The sequence below is a fragment of the Microsporum canis genome, genomic scaffold (genome assembly GCF_000151145.1).
Source record: "Microsporum canis CBS 113480 supercont1.3 genomic scaffold, whole genome shotgun sequence".
NCBI lineage: Eukaryota > Fungi > Ascomycota > Eurotiomycetes > Onygenales > Arthrodermataceae > Microsporum > Microsporum canis.
The window spans coordinates 564,679-583,358 of NW_003299167.1; the positions used below are offsets into that span (position 1 = coordinate 564,679).

At 46.9% G+C, this 18,680-nt stretch overlaps 8 protein-coding genes across 8 annotated transcripts; 5 read left to right on the plus strand and 3 right to left on the minus strand.

The window, feature by feature from the left end:
* Positions 1–226: 226 nt before the first annotated feature.
* On the plus strand, positions 227–1,246 carry MCYG_03048 (zinc finger protein c; the record flags this gene model as incomplete). Its single annotated transcript, XM_002847496.1, has 2 exons — positions 227–464; positions 528–1,246. 2 exons carry the CDS (start codon positions 227–229, stop codon positions 1,244–1,246), a joined length of 957 nt encoding a protein of 318 aa, XP_002847542.1.
* Positions 1,247–2,139: 893 nt separating this feature from the next.
* Positions 2,140–3,360, plus strand: MCYG_03049 (retinol dehydrogenase 11; the record flags this gene model as incomplete). The annotated part of the gene is made up of 2 exons (XM_002847497.1): positions 2,140–2,434; positions 2,501–3,360. 2 exons carry the CDS (start codon positions 2,140–2,142, stop codon positions 3,358–3,360), a joined length of 1,155 nt encoding a protein of 384 aa, XP_002847543.1.
* A 603-nt stretch (positions 3,361–3,963) lies between these two features.
* MCYG_03050 (nascent polypeptide-associated complex subunit beta) lies at positions 3,964–4,854 on the plus strand (the record flags this gene model as incomplete). Its single annotated transcript, XM_002847498.1, has 4 exons — positions 3,964–3,999; positions 4,192–4,268; positions 4,377–4,549; positions 4,613–4,854. The coding sequence occupies 4 exons, from the start codon at positions 3,964–3,966 to the stop codon at positions 4,852–4,854; spliced, it is 528 nt and encodes a 175-aa protein (XP_002847544.1).
* A 545-nt stretch (positions 4,855–5,399) lies between these two features.
* On the minus strand, positions 5,400–5,912 carry MCYG_03051 (RNAse P Rpr2/Rpp21 subunit domain-containing protein; the record flags this gene model as incomplete). The annotated part of the gene is made up of 1 exon (XM_002847499.1): positions 5,400–5,912. One exon carries the CDS (start codon positions 5,910–5,912, stop codon positions 5,400–5,402), a length of 513 nt encoding a protein of 170 aa, XP_002847545.1.
* Positions 5,913–6,334: 422 nt separating this feature from the next.
* MCYG_03052 (ATP-dependent RNA helicase sub2) lies at positions 6,335–8,461 on the plus strand (the record flags this gene model as incomplete). Its single annotated transcript, XM_002847500.1, has 8 exons — positions 6,335–6,584; positions 6,664–6,794; positions 6,829–6,943; positions 7,018–7,136; positions 7,201–7,606; positions 7,678–8,038; positions 8,098–8,355; positions 8,416–8,461. The coding sequence occupies 8 exons, from the start codon at positions 6,335–6,337 to the stop codon at positions 8,459–8,461; spliced, it is 1,686 nt and encodes a 561-aa protein (XP_002847546.1).
* Positions 8,462–9,964: 1,503 nt separating this feature from the next.
* On the minus strand, positions 9,965–12,366 carry MCYG_03053 (pfs; the record flags this gene model as incomplete). The annotated part of the gene is made up of 2 exons (XM_002847501.1): positions 9,965–12,114; positions 12,222–12,366. 2 exons carry the CDS (start codon positions 12,364–12,366, stop codon positions 9,965–9,967), a joined length of 2,295 nt encoding a protein of 764 aa, XP_002847547.1.
* A 2,010-nt stretch (positions 12,367–14,376) lies between these two features.
* Positions 14,377–14,905, minus strand: MCYG_03054 (uncharacterized protein; the record flags this gene model as incomplete). Its single annotated transcript, XM_002847502.1, has 3 exons — positions 14,377–14,537; positions 14,568–14,731; positions 14,757–14,905. 3 exons carry the CDS (start codon positions 14,903–14,905, stop codon positions 14,377–14,379), a joined length of 474 nt encoding a protein of 157 aa, XP_002847548.1.
* A 614-nt stretch (positions 14,906–15,519) lies between these two features.
* On the plus strand, positions 15,520–17,968 carry MCYG_03055 (meiotically up-regulated gene 72 protein; the record flags this gene model as incomplete). The annotated part of the gene is made up of 4 exons (XM_002847503.1): positions 15,520–15,668; positions 15,732–15,772; positions 15,846–16,275; positions 16,354–17,968. The coding sequence occupies 4 exons, from the start codon at positions 15,520–15,522 to the stop codon at positions 17,966–17,968; spliced, it is 2,235 nt and encodes a 744-aa protein (XP_002847549.1).
* Positions 17,969–18,680: the final 712 nt, after the last annotated feature.

Sequence of the window (18,680 nt, forward strand, 5' to 3'; positions counted from 1 at the left end):
ACCATGCCTTTTCGCCCCGAACACGTTTTTTTAAAGCCGCCTGGTTGAAAGACTACTTCTATTCCTTCTAGCCCGCTGTTTTTTCCCTGCTCTTTTATATATCATCCTCCTTCACCCCCCTGAGCAGCTTCTCTCAAGTTCTCCAGTTGCTGCCACCCGACACATATACCTACATACATCTATACATACCACAAGCATATCATCTATATACCCTACACCAGCAATCATGAATCTCGCACAGTTGGTCACCAACTATGAGCCTCCATCCCCCCGATGCTCTTCATACTCCTTGCAGTCACGGCGGTCTTGGAGGGCAGCCAACATCAAGGCAACACCTTCTCCATATACCACCGTCCTCGAGCTGCCTCCCTCTCCAGAGGCGGAGCCAGTTATCAGATATTCGCTTCCACCCATCTCAACCCTCTTCCAGGGCATCGACAGCATCTCCCCTCCTCAGTCAGCCAGTAAGCAGTGTCCCATCTTTTTTTGTATATATAGTTCTACGGTTCGCTGACATTGTAAAACAGAACGACCAAGATTTGACGATTGGGAGGAGGAAAGGTCGGAGAAGAAGTATAGAACGATACTACCTCCAACTCCTCCACAGCGACCCGAGTCCAGCTTTGAGCAGTCTCGACGTTCACCATCTGCATCCAGCGCTGTTTCGACCCAGGTTCCCGGTTTAGCTGGTTCTTCCACACTCACCAGCCCAGCCTCGGATGCTCCCGTCGAGCGCCCGACGTCCAGAGTCGCGTACTCGAATCGTTCTTCATTCTCGGAGGCCCGCTACCCATCTCCAGCAAACTCGAGCGTGGCCCGCTTCGCCTCTCCACCAGAGCAAAAGGTCTCTTCGCCAGAGTTCTATCCGGCCAGCGTGCCTACTTTCAAGCCAGCTCCGGTTGCTCAGCCACAGCCACAGCAGCCCACCCAGCACCATCATCACCAGATGGTCAACATAGGTGACATGGCCAGCACCACCACATGGCAGCACCACCACTACTTCCCTCCATCTAACACCACCACCTACCCACTCAACCACGACAGGTACATTTGCCGCACCTGCAACAAGGCCTTCTCCCGGCCTTCCAGCCTCCGCATCCACTCTCACAGCCATACAGGGGAGAAGCCGTTCCGCTGTCCCCGTCCGGGCTGTGGCAAGGCTTTTAGCGTGCGCAGCAACATGAAGCGCCATGAGCGAGGTTGCCACAGTGGCCGTGCCACCCAGAGAGGCCCCCACGTCGGATGAACGGTGACTAAAAAGGGGGAGGGGGGAAAGAAAAGATAAAGTAGATCTGCGGGTTGTGAAAATCATCACATAATACTTTTTGATCATCCCCTCTGGCAGGGTAGAATCAAATTATTTCACAATCTTATCCCGTGGGAAGCTAAAGACGAAGTATAAAACTCGTCTCAAACGAAGCATCCCTTTCCACCGCACTATCTGCCCAAAACTAGACAGGACTTGCGATATACATATTTATATCCTATATGTCCAGGTCAGGGAAGGGTCGCGGAAGTCGAGATATCGACATGCGTTCGATAGAACAAGACGGTGGGGGAATTGTTCGCAGGGGGGTCGAGGAAGGTCGAAGAAGCGACATTTTCGGGTGAAACGGTTGCTGAGCAAAAGCAAAAAGCAATTTGGATGAATCATGCATATATATATACATATATACCAATTAAATGATATGGCTATTATCTTATGTTTTCATCTTTTCATAATTTAGCTCGTAGCGTAGTCCAGTTATTGCATGATGGCCACTGGTGGCGAGACTGAGCGCGCTATATTGAGCCTATCTATTCCGTACGCCCTCCTGAGGATAATCGTGTTACATGAATGCTAATTGTAATAGTTATCGTTCGCTGGAGGCACCGTAACTTTGATAGCAGTGATAAGAGAAGAAGTTAGTTATAGAAGTGAGTTTAGTCATCTTTCCGTGAGAGTTGACGCTAACATCTCCAACCTTTGAAACTATTCAGGAAGTGTGTGTGGATTGATTGACACCCAGGAGTTGGCATTTTGCCTTTCGATGACCATGATAATACCTATCTATGTTAATCATATCTTTATAGAAGTCTATTGGATATATTATTACCATTCTTACCGTTGAATATAACATCTTACAAAAAAAGAAGAACATGTCAGAGATCCCACACAGACGCAAGGCCGGAATCCCATCTGCTCATAGCCCGGCTGCCCATGAACATGAGACGAGCAAAGGATGTCAGCAGCCAGGAAATACCATAGTTCGAGCACTTCAAGAGCTTGTTGCCCTGCTGACTCTTACCAGAGTCGTCCTGGCCCATCCATTGGAGACATCTCGATTGGCTGTTCTGGGTATTCTCCAGTTTGCAAAACAGATTTACGGATCCGCTTTTCGGCCAGATCGTAATATCATAGACCAGTCTGGAAAGGTCATCTTGATTACAGGAGGTCAGTTAGTTTCTGTATTTCTGTCACTTTTATCAATTTCATATTTGCTTACAGTATCATTGATAGGAAACACGGGACTTGGGATGGAAACAGTCCTGGAGCTAGTGAAGCATCAACCCGCAAGGATATATCTGGCCGCCCGTAATGAAAGAAAGGCCTGGGAAGCTATCAATTTCATTCAATTTCAGCTAACGTACGAGGCAGATATTCGATATCTACCTCTGGACCTGTCGTCGTTTAAATCTATCCGGGAAGCAGTCAGGTTATTCACTAGTGAATGTGACCGTCTGGATACCCTTATACTCAATGCTGGAGTCATGGGCATGGACTCTTATACGACTGTGGATGGATATGAGGTCCAATTTGGTACAAACTACATGGGCCACTTCCTCCTGACTTCGCTCTTGATACCAACGCTCAGGAGGACTGCGTCTAAACCTGGTTCCGATGTGCGTGTACTGTCCATCTCGTCTGCTGCTTGGCAGATGGCTCCGTCATCGCCATCGACCCTACTCTCGCTCATGACTTCTTCAAACGGCGAAATATTGAGATGTAACCGGTGGACCAGATACGGGATCTCAAAGGCTGCTAACATCCTCCTTGCTTCCGAATTGGCAAGACGGTACCCGGAAATCATGAGTGTCTCGGTGCATCCTGGCGTTATTCTAACAGGCTTGTACGAACAGGGCAAGGCGGCGACTCCTGTGCTTAGATACAGCCTCCCTTTTCTTATACTATTCGCTTCCAGCAGGAAGAATGGAGCATTGAATCATCTGTGGGCCGCTGGATGTACGAGGAGCCTACTACGCAACGGAGAATACTATTCTCCCGTTGGAGTCCGTTCCTTGGGGAACCAGCTCGTTCATGACGAGGATACGGCACGGCGGCTGTGGGAGTGGTCAGAGGAACAGGCCCGCCAAAACTAAATCGAAATGTACATATCTTTTCATCTGTATATAAACCTATCCATCCTGTATAATGTAAAAGAAGAAGTGATTTCCCTGTTTGGAAAGTTAGGGCTAACGCCCGGATTAACCCACCAACCGATTTCAGGGCTTGGCATCATCGGTCAAACATCGAAAAAGCGAGCTTGACTTGCAGTGACCTTTCGACCAGACGCCCTCAAGGACCAAATATCTACCTGCCATACTGTAAGTAGTTACTCGCGATGAAGCCCTCCTTTGCTAGCATGAAAAACACTCTGGGAAGCGCCTCAGCTTCTGCAAAGAGCAAGCAGAACGAACGCCCCGATTTTTCCGTCTCCCCCACAAATAACCCTTGATTGGATGTGTGCATGAAGCTAATTGATATCACTCTGGACGTTCTTCGTCTTCTTGCGACCTTTTCCTCTTCTCTATTATAGACCCTTCTCCCTTCCATCTGTTCATCGCTCTCTCAGAACGCTTTTGTTCTTCTCGCTCACACGTTTCCCGGATCCGTATACCTCGGTGGAATTTCTAAGCTTAGAAATTGAACAAGAGAAAAAAAAAAAGAGGAAATAAAAGGGAAGGAAGAACTCGATTTTCATCATGGATCTCGCAAAGTTACAGAAGATGCAGCAGAGTGTGCGAATTGGTATGATTATTCTTTCTTGCCCGCTGTTTTGTGCGATTTCTATGCTTGTCAATATCACATTGGAGCTCCATGGCCCGTGCTTGGGCCTAGCAAGCCTTGTCTCTTGCTTGCCTCTTTTTATTCATGCTTCTACATGATAAATAGGAATATCAATTTGCTAACCGTCTGTCAATTGCTTCTAGGGTACGTCTACTTTTATTTTTGTCCTGTTATCGGACTCTTCAAACCCACTACCGAACCTCGTCTCTAGGCTTAAAATGTTGGAGGAGCGGGGTATATATATCTTTGGCCTTCCTCGATGGATATAGATAACCGTGCGTGTTATTCAATGGGGCGTATGACTGACGATACATGCGATAATGTATAGTGGAAAGGGAACTCCCCGCCGTAAGATGAAGAAGGTCCACAAGTCCTCCGGCACTGATGACAAGAAACTCCAAACTGCGTTGAAGAAGATGAACGTCCAGCCCATCCAGGCGATCGAGGAGGTCAACATGTTCAAGGAAGACGGCAATGTTATCCACTTCGCTGCCCCCAAAGGTAAATAACTAACTACATACGTTTTATTGCTACAGAGCCTCTAACAATATCGAAACCCAATAGTCCAAGCTTCCGTTCCCAGCAACACTTTTGCTATTTACGGCAATGGTGAGGAGAAGGAACTCACTGAATTGGTCCCCGGCATTCTTAACCAGCTTGGCCCTGACTCTCTTGCCTCCCTCCGCAAACTCGCTGAGAGCTACCAGAGCATGCAGAAGAAGGAAGAGGGCAAGAAGGATGATGAGGATGATGACGATATCCCAGACCTAGTTGAGGGCGAGAACTTTGACAGCAAAGTTGAATAAATGATATAACTGAGGGGACAAATAAAATATTACCTAACCCCATCAAAATCAAGCAACCTTTCCTCACCACCAACCTCCTTTGCTCTCTACCCGAGAATCGATCAAATACTTCTGATTCACTTGGATCTTATGGAAATGATAATGATGTAGAATCACTAGTTATTCTTCGTATCTTTATCATACATGGTAGCTTTCAACGCCAACGATTTGGACGCTTTGACGTCTTACAATAAGGCTAGAGCTAGTTTAGTGAATGATACTAGTCTAGGTAATGTGTATTCTGAGAGATGGCATTGCTGCCGGTGCAGGCTGGCGTTTGTACCTTCCAGCGGTGTGTATCAGCGTAAACTCTGAACGGTTGCTCCTGTAGCTTGAAGAGCATTGCCAGTTAGGCGTTTACTTTTAGTATTGGCAGATAGAAAAAAGAAATCCCAGTATAAGCTTCAATTTAGGATATTTCCTGCCATCGATACGGCGAGAAGATTAGAGATCCGATTCTTTCACTCAGGGAGTTCTGGCGGTTATAGTATCCGTTCCACAGGTAGCTAAACTTTCTGTCGATCAACGAGTTTGATATTCTTCTTGCTGCCCTGGGGAAACCGTTTCCGAGTCCCACAAAATCCGCATATAATGACCTGTGTGTCAGCCCATGGTTTCTTCTTCCCTCGGCTTTTATTCTCTATTGTCTCCGAACACGTCAGCCCCAGCCTCAGCAATGAATCACATCTCTTGCATATGGATCTCTTGATGTCACAGTTAAGCCGGAGTTGCGATTTCAAGGACACAGAACGCAGCTGGGCCCCATATTGACGAGCAATAGATGAAAACAGTTTCTTTTTGTCGCTGGGTCTGGGTTGAGACTCCTTTGAAGCGTTTTGTTTAGATATGGAGCTGGTATCATTTGTTCTTTGGCTCTGACTGTCGTCTTCGTTACGCTTGGTGGAGGTAGCGGACTGTAAATAGTTTGTGGCTTTGTATAAATATGCAATTCTTGCGTGAAGGTGGGTTTGCACTCGGCTCCCTGAGCCCTTCTGAGCCTTCTGGGTCTTCTTTGCCATCTTTTCTGTCATTTGTCGCCTTTGTATTATTGAATAGAGGATCTTTTTCTCTTTCAAATTCACAGAAAACAAAGAATTAAAAGGAAGTTTGATGAGGTAAGCAGCAGGTTTTTATGCTATCGGATTTATATTCATCCGCTATGTCCAAAACAGGTAACACTCATTTTTCAACTTTCGCGCTTTCAACTTCGAAAACGAAACTTCAGCTCTCTTCTCACCCAGACCGTCACATCAACCACCTTCGAAGTGTTCCCTCGGACCCAAGGCCTCTTCATCTTCATAACGCTCAAGTAGCTGGTTTGGACACCTAGCTGCTTATTTTTTGCCTAGTTTATCATTGGGAGATAACTCTCTCCTTATTAAATCAAACATCCTCCTCTCTCGTTAGACGAGTCTGACTCAAATCACCACATCCTCACACCATGGCCACTGAAGAAGATCTTATCGACTACTCCGATGAGGAACTCCAGACCACCGATGCTGCAGCTGCACCAGCCGCGCCAGCTGCCAACGGCGATGCCGCCAAGAAGGGCGATCTGACTGTAGCTGGAGCTGGCGCCGACAAGAAGGGCAGTTATGTTGGTATTCATTCGACCGGTTTCCGTGATTTCTACCTCAAGGCAGAGCTTTTACGCGCGATCACCGATTGCGGTTTCGAACATCCATCGGAGGGTTAGTTACACATTTCTCCCACGTCCTTCCTGTTGAAACCCAGCCAAATATCCGCCCATTCCCGATTTGGAATAAAGAGAAAATGGCCGATACGAGCTTGCAGGCGGCACGAGGGGAAAAAGTTTGAGGACATATTTTCAAGAAGAAGATAATCCTCTGTGGAAACACGTTTATTTTCGCGAAAAGAGACGGTCCTTTGGGCCCTGTTTTGTGAACTTCGGCCCAGAGTAGCGTTGAACCGAAGTCGCTTTTGCCTCCTCTGGTCTCCTTCAACCTTAACTGGCACAAGGAGAACCTAAATATGGCCTATAGCGGAGTCAGCGAGCGTGGGAACCTTGTATTATCAAGGCGTTCTCCAAGCTGAAGAAGATACCTCCTCGTGCCGCCCTGCAGAATAAGCCTATATGTTGCGTGAATCTTGCATTCTTCCGAGTATTACATATATCAGTCGCTATTTGCCATCTTTTCACCTGGGGAAGGTGTATCTACTTTCTCTACTCCGTCGTGTTGTCACTCTGGAGACAGTCGGAATGGGCGGATATTTTTCATCCTGCGTATTTCTTGAAACTGGATCGAACCAATCTAACATGTCTGCCACGTACCCTATACAGTCCAGCAAGTTTGCATTCCAACAGCTATTCTTAATGTCGATGTTCTCTGTCAAGCCAAGTCAGGTCTCGGAAAGACGGCAGTTTTTGCTTTGACCACTCTTCACCAACTCGAGCCAGTTGCTGGCACTTGTTCTATCTTAGTCATGTGCCCTACTCGTGAGCTGGCTTACCAGATCAAAGATGAATACGCCAGATTCAGTAAATATATGCCAGATGTGAAGACCGCTGTGTTCTACGGTGGTACGCCAATTCAGAAGGACATTGAAATCCTATCCTCTAAGGAAACCCACCCCAACATCATTGTTGGTACTCCGGGTAGATTGAATGCCCTCTTAAGGGATAAGAAGCTATCTCTCCGCAACATCAAAGCATTTGTTTTAGACGAATGTGACAAGATGCTTGACCAGAAGGGTTAGTCTTCAACGCTTAAAAAGCACGCATCACGGCCATCGGCGAAGCTAACTTATATTTCTTTACTATAGATATGCGCGCTGATGTTCAAGAGATTTTCCGCTCCACCCCTGCGGATAAACAAGTGATGATGTTCAGCGCTACTCTTGCGCAGGAGATCCGTCCAGTTTGCAAAAAATTCATGCGAAACCCACTTGAGGTGTATGTCGATGACGACACCAAACTAACCTTGCATGGTCTCCAGCAATACTACATCAAACTCAGTGAAGCTGAAAAGAACCGCAAACTGAATGAATTACTTGATAATCTCGAGTTCAACCAAGTCATTATTTTTGTGAAGAGCACCGTTCGAGCAACAGAGCTCGACAAGCTTCTCAGGGAATGTAACTTCCCAAGTATCGCTGTACACTCTGGTGTTTCCCAAGAAGAACGGTAAGCTAATGCCTCTGGTGCCCTTTTTGCATAAAATAAAAAGCTAATAATCTGTGTAGCATCAAACGATACCGCGAGTTCAAGGAGTTTAACAAGCGTATTTGTGTCGCGACTGATGTTTTCGGTCGTGGTATCGATATCGAGCGAATCAACTTAGCCATCAATTATGACATGCCAATTGACGCAGATTCATATCTCCACCGAGTCGGCCGTGCTGGTCGATTCGGAACTAAAGGGTTGTCCATCTCCTTTGTCAGCGATGAAGAGAACCTGCAGGTGCTGAAGGATATTGAGAAGCGCTTCGAGGTTGCACTTCCGTGAGTTTTGCCATTTTGCTACCCCATGAATCTACATCAAGCTTACTTACACATATATAGTGAATATCCTGAGGGAGGTGTCGACGCCAGCACTTACATGGCATAATAGATTATGCTTTTGAAAAGCGTCGATCAGCCCATCCAATCCTGACGCAAAGCTGTCTCTCAAAATGATTCGGGGTCTCGTATCTGGCGCGTTAGGTATTCGCTTCTCAGAACTTCAGTGGTTATCACTTCTTTTTATGTTATTAAATTGGCCATTCATACACTTTTTTCGACCCCAACACTGTCTTTGTTGAGCTTTTTGTATTAGCTGCCCTCGTGCTATGTACCCCGCTGGTGGAACAGAACCCTTTTTCACATCAACGCCAGACATAAAAACGCAGAGGAAAAGTTTACAGTGTCCTTCAACTTTTATGATGTAATTTTGTACTATTGTTTAGCTTCAAAATCAAAAAAATGGAAGCCCTAGGATGAAATACAAACCCGTTCTCGCATCGGTGATCCCTTTGCTTTTCTTCGGGTAGATATATAATTATAGTCAATATGTAGAATTGGGTCAAGCTCCCCAAGCTGACCTACATGGTAGGAGTAGCATAGATAAACCAAAGGGGTGTAAATTTATGCAATCTCCGCCTCATCCCTAATTGGGAGGGAGAACCACCGAGTGTTGAATGATTCTAGAAGTCATATTTTTCGAACTTGAATAAGAGCCGTCAGATAGCGAGCTGACCGCAAGAATCCGCACTTGACACACTATCAACCCATCGCACAGAGTGCGGCATCATTGACATAGGGTAGTCTGTGTTCAAGACATTGTTCTACCCTGCCCACGTTCCACATGTATCACGATATGCCTAACTCTAGTCCGACAACAAGATCTGAGATGTTACGGATGGTGTGTTTGGGGTATGTTGGAAATTTCGGTGAAGTGGTAGTAATCGAAGTAGGCGAACTCCATGTTTAATGGCGATTCTTTTTGCTCTACTATGTATAAAGCAGAGGGTATAACCATTCAGTGCATATGTCAAAAAGGGTATAGTATGTATATGATACATCCTCTCTATGACGTCCATGATGGGGCACATATCTGTGGAGGCATCTGGTAGCCTTAGCTAGAAAGTGACAAGCTTTGGGCTCGGCACAGCGGCTGAAGCTAGAATATTAAGGAAAAGAACCCCGATCGATTCCATCTCGAGCTGAGTCATTGTCTATGACAGGTCTTGTTGCTAGCTAGGGTCAAGGTTGTAAACTCCAGATCCGGCTTGATGGAAACATGAACAATTATGACCAGAAGCATCAGGTTTTGTCTAATGGGCTAAATAACTAGCTACCAAGATATATCTTATCCTGACTTGCTCGCCCTAGCGTCAGCCAGCTGGGAGGGTGGTTGAAATTGATATCTGTTGGTCTTTTTATTATCAGAGCGTAACTTGTTTTTTATATCAAAAGAAAAAAAAAAGAAAGATAAAAAAAGAAATGGTAATTAATGTATTAAATGTACTCTTTTTGGTAAAGTAAACAAACTTTTAAATACAGATGACTCAGCAAGCTGCGTAACTAAGCAGCCAAAAAGCCATAAGAGGAAATAAGCACCATCTCAAAGCCTTCAAACAAAAGCAAACCCTGGAATTAAGCCGCTGTACACCCCATGCGCTTCTGGATGTATTAACGAGCAAGCGACACAGCAGTGGTCGTCGGATTGGAACTTCTGTGTGATGTTAGTATGGTATGAATTTCCAGTGATATTCTTCTCGACGTTCTGGCTCAGAATCTGTATCACCTCAGGATATTCTTCGCTTTCTCCCAGCTTTGCAACTTCCAATGGAGAGATGCCCTCATCATCCCGTTGGTTGAGGTCTACGCCGATTTTGGTACAGTGATACATCAAACATTTGACTGTTTGAATGTTCCCTTGCTTGGCTGCTAGCCAAAGAGCCGTTCGCCCCTTGGCGTCCCGAGCCTCGATATTGACGTCAGATCGATTGAGAAACAACTTCAGGATATCGATATAGTCGGAAATAGCAGCCATTAGGAGCGGCGTTTGGCCCAGCTTGTTTTTTTTGTCGGCTTTGATGTCATCCCGGCCCAGGAGGGCTTTGACAATAGCAGTATTCCCCAGTAGGACTGAGCGTGAAAGGGCAGTTTCATCAAACCGATTTCTTGCGTTGACATTGAGTTCCTTGCGACCCATTAACGCCTTTACCATACGCGGGTCTCCTGCAATAACAGCACCAATCAGCGGAGTATCACCATTACGGTCTGCCCAATTGACATCGACATCATCCCGGGCGGCTAGAAGTTCCAGTGCTTCCAATTCGTCCGTCACTTTACAAACCAGCTCCATAGGAGGTCTCATTGAATAACATATCGCGGTAGCACCAGCGGCGTTAACATGGTTGACGTTAATATCGTTTCGTTTGAGTAAGAGTTTCATGACTTTTGTTGCAGTACATGCTGCAGCAACCGCTAACGGCCTCGTATTGCCTGTGTACCCTTTATTGGCCAAGTCTTCAAAGCGGTCAAGGAGCAGCTGCGCTACACTTGTGCTATCGAACTGCAGAGCAGCTTGAAAGCATGACTGGGCAATAGTCTTTTTGGCCTTGGGCCCGAACTCATCAGAGTCAATAATGAGCTTGATAATATTCTCATGGCCATTTTTGGCTGCAAACAATGCCATATCCGTCTCCACAGCAATGCCAAGCATATCCTCGAACCCATAACCCTCAAGTTCACTGATGTCTTCTGCACCTTCATTCTCAGTATACCCATCCTCAGCGCCTTCATCCTCAGCGACCGCATCCCCACTGTACTCGGAGTCACTGTCCTCGCCATCAATGTTCAAAGACCCCATGCCATACCCTTGCCCTACAAGACTGGGTATACTACTATACTCCCAGAGAAGTTTTACAACCTCTTCGTGGCCAGAGCTTGCAGCGTTCGTAATTGCCATGTCGATAATCTCACTGGTAGGTGGAGGATCTAGGCCATGGAGTAGGAGCTCTACAGAAGATAGATGTCCCTTACCCGCCGCCAGACCTAACGGTGTAGTCTCCTGCTCAAATTGATTAAGAGTACCATCGTTACAATCTAGCAACAGCTTGATCATTGGTACATCCCCCCTTCTGGCGGCCAAGTGCAAAGCATTTAAGTCTGCACCATTGCACAAAAACTCTCTTCCTGGTTGTTCAAGAAGGATTTTCATACATTCGAGGCGCCCCATATGTGCGGCCACAAGGATGGGATTGCCAAAGAACTTGTGATCAATATTGATATCAAAAGGCCCCTTCCGTAACAGGTGAGCTAACAAAGGGGGATTATCCTCAAATACGGCTATTACCCCACCAACGCTACAAGCATCGGTGACCATCTCTTTTGCACGTTGTTCCACCCTACCACCTTCCTCGAGGAATGTGTCGAAGAACGGCTCTTGGTTACCGCTACAAAGCTGCGCTGCAGCCAGCGTGCAAAGTGACTTTTGGTAACTGTCTCTTAGAGTGGAGGGATCATTCCCATTGTGCCGAGTTTCGCCCACGAGATACTCAGTGACTTGGTTGACGGACTCTAGGAACTCTTTTCCTCCTGCATACCTCTGTTTTCCATCAACCATGCTTTCTGCGTCACCTAACCTCTTCATGAATAGCCGCATTGCTGGTCGGGGTAACATGGCTGACAGCCACGTTTCATTGTCCCCTGTGTCATCATCAAACGGTTTAATCTGGCTACACATCCAGCGTTCAACAACTGCCTCGAATCTCTCTTTAAGCCATAGGAATGCTTTATTAGCTTTGAGGAGGTCAAAACGATAGCCACCGCCTGGGCGAAATACGATTAAGGCTGACAGGTAGGCCTGAAAGGAAACATACTGTTTACATAGAGGAAACTTCGCTGAAAGCGGTTTTCTGGGCTCACCGGGATGCCATCCATGAATGTCCATGTCTCCCAGGCACTCCACGCCTGATCAAAGATGCATAGGAGGATATCGTCTGGCAGTTCATCAAGACGGGCCATGCTTGATTAGTCTCGGCCCCCCTACCTGTGATCGACCGTCCAAGCTGGAGATATAGAAAAGTATGTAACCCACAAGGTATTCGATTTCACCAATGGGTGCATAAATAATAATCTCGCTAAAAGCGGATGTGAGATTGATGTTTATATTTGCTTCTTGTAACCTGCAGAGAGAGGAAAGAGGAGGGAAAAAGAAAGAAGAGCTCCTCTTCCATTACTTCCGGGGGCTTCCTATGGCGTTTTGCAGGAAAAATAAACCATAACGTCACCGGCTTAGCTTAGCATTGCTTAGTCATCGGATAAATATAGAGCCGCGTAGCTTAGTCATAACCTTGAAATAACGCCAAAGGAAGGAGAATTATTACTTTTTCTTTCCTTAAAAGGAGTAAAAGAGAAAGCTTTTCCTGCTGTTGGTATTGATATTGACACGATCTACTCCGTATGCGAAGACGAGAGGCTTCATCGGTAAGAGATCTTCAGAAGATCGATATTCAGGTGCTGACGGGCGGATACTCAACCAGGGGATGAGAAAGAAGAAAAGAAAAATAAGAAAAAATACAGCATTTGCACCAATAAATTACAACGATGGAGCAGCTGTGGTGCTATTAAATACGGAGTCTATATCAGAAGTTGAACCAAAGGGGCGATGACGAGTCGATTTGGCGCCAACGCACCCTCGTCCCGTCAGGCTAAGTTAGGTACGCCAGGTGGCGAAGACGAAACAATCCCTCTAACGATGGTCGAAAGGAAAATCAGGACGTTTTCTTGCTGCCGGTTCTGCCTGTCGCGTTCTGGTCGTACAAAGAGTCCATCTTCTGGACAGGCGATGTACTCGGTCTTGCTGCATTGCACGTATGTGTCGCAAGCTGGGGCCTTGGCCGGAGTCATCGAATATTTACTATGTAATATTCAGTTTTACAAAATGAGAAACTGTAAGGGTTGTTGAAGATGTACGTGTCTGGCTGGTTCTTTTTCTCCACACACGGGAGAAGGTAACTGGTGCCTGAGCCCCCGTCATATCGAAATCTCGAACCGCCACGTCAAGAAGGGGGAAAAGAGAAGTGCACAGAAAAAAAGGGGATTTGTTACCATATGCCACTGCACCGACATGTTGGAAAAGCAATATTTTAAAAGGGAGATGCAGTTGGAATGGAACCCCCCGGGATCAGAGTCGCTCAGCACGCCGAACATAGCTAATATTATAGCTAACAAATCACCATGACGAAATGATCCACCACTTTTCTCTTTGGACTGCTCATCAGGGATGGGGGTCTGACCTGACAGCGGAAGGAGGTGAAGAGTCGAGCCATCCTTCGACAAGATTCGGGCCAGTTTAGTATCCGTTAAGCGTCCGTCGACTCCGTCGACTCCGTCGGGGCTGTGCGATCGGTTCCGAACCTATGTTTTGATATTACTCTGTAAGTATGTTTGGGTACTTAATATACTTGCTGAAACACCTATACCAACGACGATAAGGCTGGCCTTGACCGAAGAACTATGAACGGAGAGAAAAAGGAAAAAGTGTCAAGACCTTTTTTTTATCTTTTAGAGAACGCTCGCCCCTTTCTCTATTTTTGCTTTGTTTGGATAACTTATCAGGATAGCTTGTCTTTTGAGAGTTGAAAATTATTATATCCAATCTGTAAGTTAATAATGCCACAACGTGGTGGTTACTCTGCATCCTATCATCTGCCATTTTTCTCTCTTCTCTCCATCTTCATCAGGCTAACGAACTAGTTCCTTCAGGTATTCTTATATTTATACTCCTGCTTGTCACTAAGCAGCTAGCTCCCCTTCACCCTGAAAATCTCTGGAGCCAGAGGGAAACCCGGAGGAAAAAGCAACGCCGTGTCGATGCTTTGTTTTTCTTTTTCTTTTCTTTTCCACACGGCCTTGCCAACTAAAACAGCACTTGGCAAGATTCCCTGCTTATCTGTTTAGACTACGATCTGAAGTCGAGGTACTCATGGCCCGCTTGATGGCGTAATTACCGGAACATTACACCTGTAACTTTCACATTTTTGGTGGCAACGCCGCAAAGCAAACACCGTTTTCCACACCGTCTGTAACCGTAATACATACTATGGCGACCTTGTCCGAGGTTCCCACCAAAACCTCAACTCGCCCTCCGACCAAACGCAAGTTTTCGTCCATCTTTCGCTGCTTTTCTCTTTCTCTCTGTCAACGAACCTCGAACAAAAAACCTCTCGACCGCCTGCCTGCATCCTCTGGTCCCCAGTCGTTTTTTTTATTTCCCCCCCTCGTCCAGGCATTGGGTCTTCCGTTCGTTTGGTTTTCTTTCTTTCTTTTTTTCCCTTTCTTTGCCTTGATCCAGGTTCCTGGCCTTCGTCCCTCGTCCAAACGACGGCTACCCGAATCTCCAAAGACCTGGCCAACGGATCGAGCGGACGAGCCTTGTCTTGCAGAGCCACCGAGATTTTGTACCCGGCCAGGCCGTCAGACCATCAGCTATACTCCTGCGCGCGCGGGAAGAACAAGGAGCGATGAGATAGGAGCCTATTCTATACATCAGGCACACCATCTTTATCTATACAACAAGGCAATAAGGCAGAGAATAATCGCCAGAGAGATATAAAATAAGAACTGGGAAAAAACGAGAGACAGACAGCGAGAGAAGCGCCCAACGACCTGAGCGAAACAAAGGGCGAGACCGTCCTCTCTTTTCTTCTTCAACCCTTCCTGCCTGCTGCAGCTTCGTCCGGGAGGGAGAAAAAAAAAAGGAGCAAGCGTGTAACCTGCTGTGCTCTTTGATTATTATCATTTCGGCGGTACAAACAACTGGGCTGCTTCTTTCCCGCCCCGACGTCTAGCTCGGCTGCATACATTTTTGTCTCTCTCGCTTTCTCTCTTTCTCCACCAAATGGCCCCTTCGCCGCCGAGACTTCGCATTCTGTCAGGTACAACTTTCACATCTTCACTCCGTTCTCTCTCTCCCTCCCTTTTGCCATAATTTTTTTTTCACACTTTTGACTCTTCACCTGAGTGAGCTGGGGAAAGACAGGAAAGACAGGAAAGACAGGAAGACGGAGAAGAAGCAAAAAATAACCCAAGGAACAGAAGCTTGGAATCTCCTTACCCTGGAATCACACGCACCCTGATTTTCCTTAGTTACATCTTGATGACCGTGTTTCTGTGATGGGCCGGCTGACATCCTATTTTATAGTTGGTGGTAATGCGGTGTCTGCCTTTCTTTCCTGGAGACTACAGGCCACGCATTCTTGCGATGTGACGCTGGTATGGAAGTCGAGCTTTGAGTCCGTCCAGCAGTACGGCATCTCCTTTAAGTACGTCTACGAAGCTTTCCTCGCTTTTCTATCATGGTTCTTGGTCGACTAACCATCAATTAGGTCGAAGTTATTTGGCAACGAACGCTTCAAGCCTCGACACGGTACCTATTCTATATATATATATATCCCTCGAATGATGTAAATGGGCCTTGGTACTAACTCATGCTATAACAGTTGTCCGTACCCCGGAAGAAGGTGCCACCATATCATCGTCGTTCGATTATGTGATTCTCTGCGTCAAGGCTCTCCCAGATGTCTACGATCTCGCAGGTGTTATCGAATCAGTCGTCACTCCTCAACACACATGCATCCTGGTCAATACAACTAGCACAATAGGTATAGAAGCCCATCTGGAGCAGAGGTTCCCGAAGAATGTTGTTCTTTCGTTAGTATCTGCAGTTGATATTGTCCAAACTGGTGTGAGCGAGTTCGAACATACATCTTCAACCGATTTGTGGGTGGGCCCGGCTTCGAAGAACGCCATGATTCCAACAGCTATCCAGAATGATATGGCTGCTGCGCTAGCAATAACCCTAGGCACCGCTCAGGTGAATTGCAAAGTATCCGAAAATATACTTCAGCAGCAGTATGACCGTATGATCGGGTAAGAACTCAATCATAACCCTTATTATGACCTGCTCATGCTTACTTGACCTAGACCAATTGCTTTTTACCCTCTCAGTGTGCTTTTCGAGACCCCAAACCATAGCCAACTCCTGGAGAAGGTTGGGCTGCGTCAAATGGTCTCTGATGTTCTTGATGAGTTGATTACGCTTGCCAAGGCCCAGGGATGCAGTTTTGCGGATGACTTTAAAGAAAAGACCATCCAGGCAATGACAGCCCCGACAGAGAACCCGAGCGTCATGTATCAGGATTTCCAGGCCAGGCGGCCCATGGAAATTGAAACATACCTTGGAACCCCTGTCAAAATGGCTACGGAGAATGGAGTGAAGACCCCTCGCATCGAGACGTTGTACGCGATGATGCATCATATTAATACTACCAACCAAAACCGTCAGCCCCCAACAGAACCCTCGTCACCCGTTGCTGCACACCCGCCTCGAGTTTCGTCGGCTCCGTCGAGACCGCCAATGAATGGCGCCTCTCGAGGCGGAGGGAATTACCGTGGACAACCACCGCCACCACGTCGAGGGCCATCCTCGATGGGCAACAATCCGAGGCCGTTACCTCCTCAAGCAAACGGCCACGGCCCTCGCGGTCCTAAGCAAGGTCTTCCCCGTGATCTTTCTTATGAGGACCCGGCGCTTGACGAATTCAGCCATCTTGTGCTATACGAAGATGGTCAGGACGATACCCAGTCCCAGCACGGCGGATATAATGGCAATATGAATGGGAATGGGGGGCCATCACCAAATGAGCTGGCCCTGAAGGAACGTGAGCTGATGCTTCGTCAACGCGAAATAGCACTAAGAGAGCAAGAGATGCAAATGAGGCGTCGTGGTGGTGGGAGGGCCCCGTCGGCGCGTGGCTTTGACGATGATGACGATGATGGCTATGACTTGCCAGACCACCGCAGTCCACCCATACCTCAAATTGATCCAGATAACTTTGACATGATGAGTGTAACTTCTCGAAGAAATAGGAAAACCCCAACAGCTCCAGCAAAAGAATTCCGGAAGAATCCCGAGATAAACAACTCTCGTCCTCCCTCTGTTTTCAGCCGACACTTTGGTGCTGGCAGACATCGTGCTAGTGCGAGAATAGTAGAGGAGATACCGGGCATGCACGACTCGCTCTTGGACAACCCTATGATGAGCTACTCATCTAACCGATACGGTAATGTCGACCGGAGAGAAATGCATAACGAATCAAGAGCGAATTCTTTAACTGCTTCTCGTATGGGCGAGATGGGACATGGCCCTTACCCTCCAAGCCGGAGAACCAGTCAGTCCCCTGGCCACCCTCCTCTCCCAAATGGTCGGATGGGTCGCTCAGCTACCGGCCATGACAGCGGTCAGATGCCACCTCCGCCAGCAAACGGAATGGGGCACAGTGGAAGGCCATCGCCCCCAGGAATAATGAAAGCCCCTGTACCAAGGCATCCGCCTGGTCAAGGCAATGCTATAATGCCGCATCAGGTCGAGCAACATGTCGGGGTGAGCAACCATCCGTATCCCCCCAAAGGTCTTCCAAACGTTCGAAGTCTGACGGGCAGTGCGAGTGCCAGCGCGGAGAGTGGTGATAGTGGTGCCAGTGCGCATATAGATTCGGAGAATTCCGCCTATAGTAGCCAGAGCAGCCTTGACCCCGTTCATCGCGGACATGTAGTCCGATAACCTCGTACAAACCCCGTTTTATATTTTTTTCCCGCCGAACGGATATCTACCCCTTCACGACATGAATTATAGACGTCCCCATTAACGATACCCCTTCACCACACAATTCGCATTAACACTTCACCTACATTTTTTTTCGGCCTTTCCTAGCATTCTTCTCCACCGAAATTCCCGACTATCCTTCTGGTTCGAATTCGCCTCGGAATGATGAAACTCACGGTAAATAGCGTCACATTTCTCGGGCTTACGTTCTCGATACCGACAGATGCCAGCAGTGTTATATTTTCCTGCTGTCTTCATTGTACAATGAACACGTCTTTTTGGACAGATAAAAACCGACCAACCTTCAGAGTCTAATCTTACGATAATACTTTCTCTGGTTGTATTCAAACCAAGAGCTTTCTCCCTCTACTCTACCCGTCGGCTTTCAAACAAAATTTCTCTCTTTCTCATATTCCTTTTGTTCATGTTGCATTAAGGAGAGCTTGTGTCGTTTTTCTTTTCTTTTTCTTTGCCTAGCAATTTAATTCCCTCTGTACACAAGCTATTCTTCCCTTCATTTTCCCCAATCGACTTGTGTCCTTTGTTCCCTCCTCTCTCTTTTTCTTTTCATTATAATAGCTTACATACTGAAGTAATTACTACCTCGTCCATTAAAAATGCCGATGCCCATCGGTAGAACCAGGCATTTGGCGCATCTCCACGAAAAAAA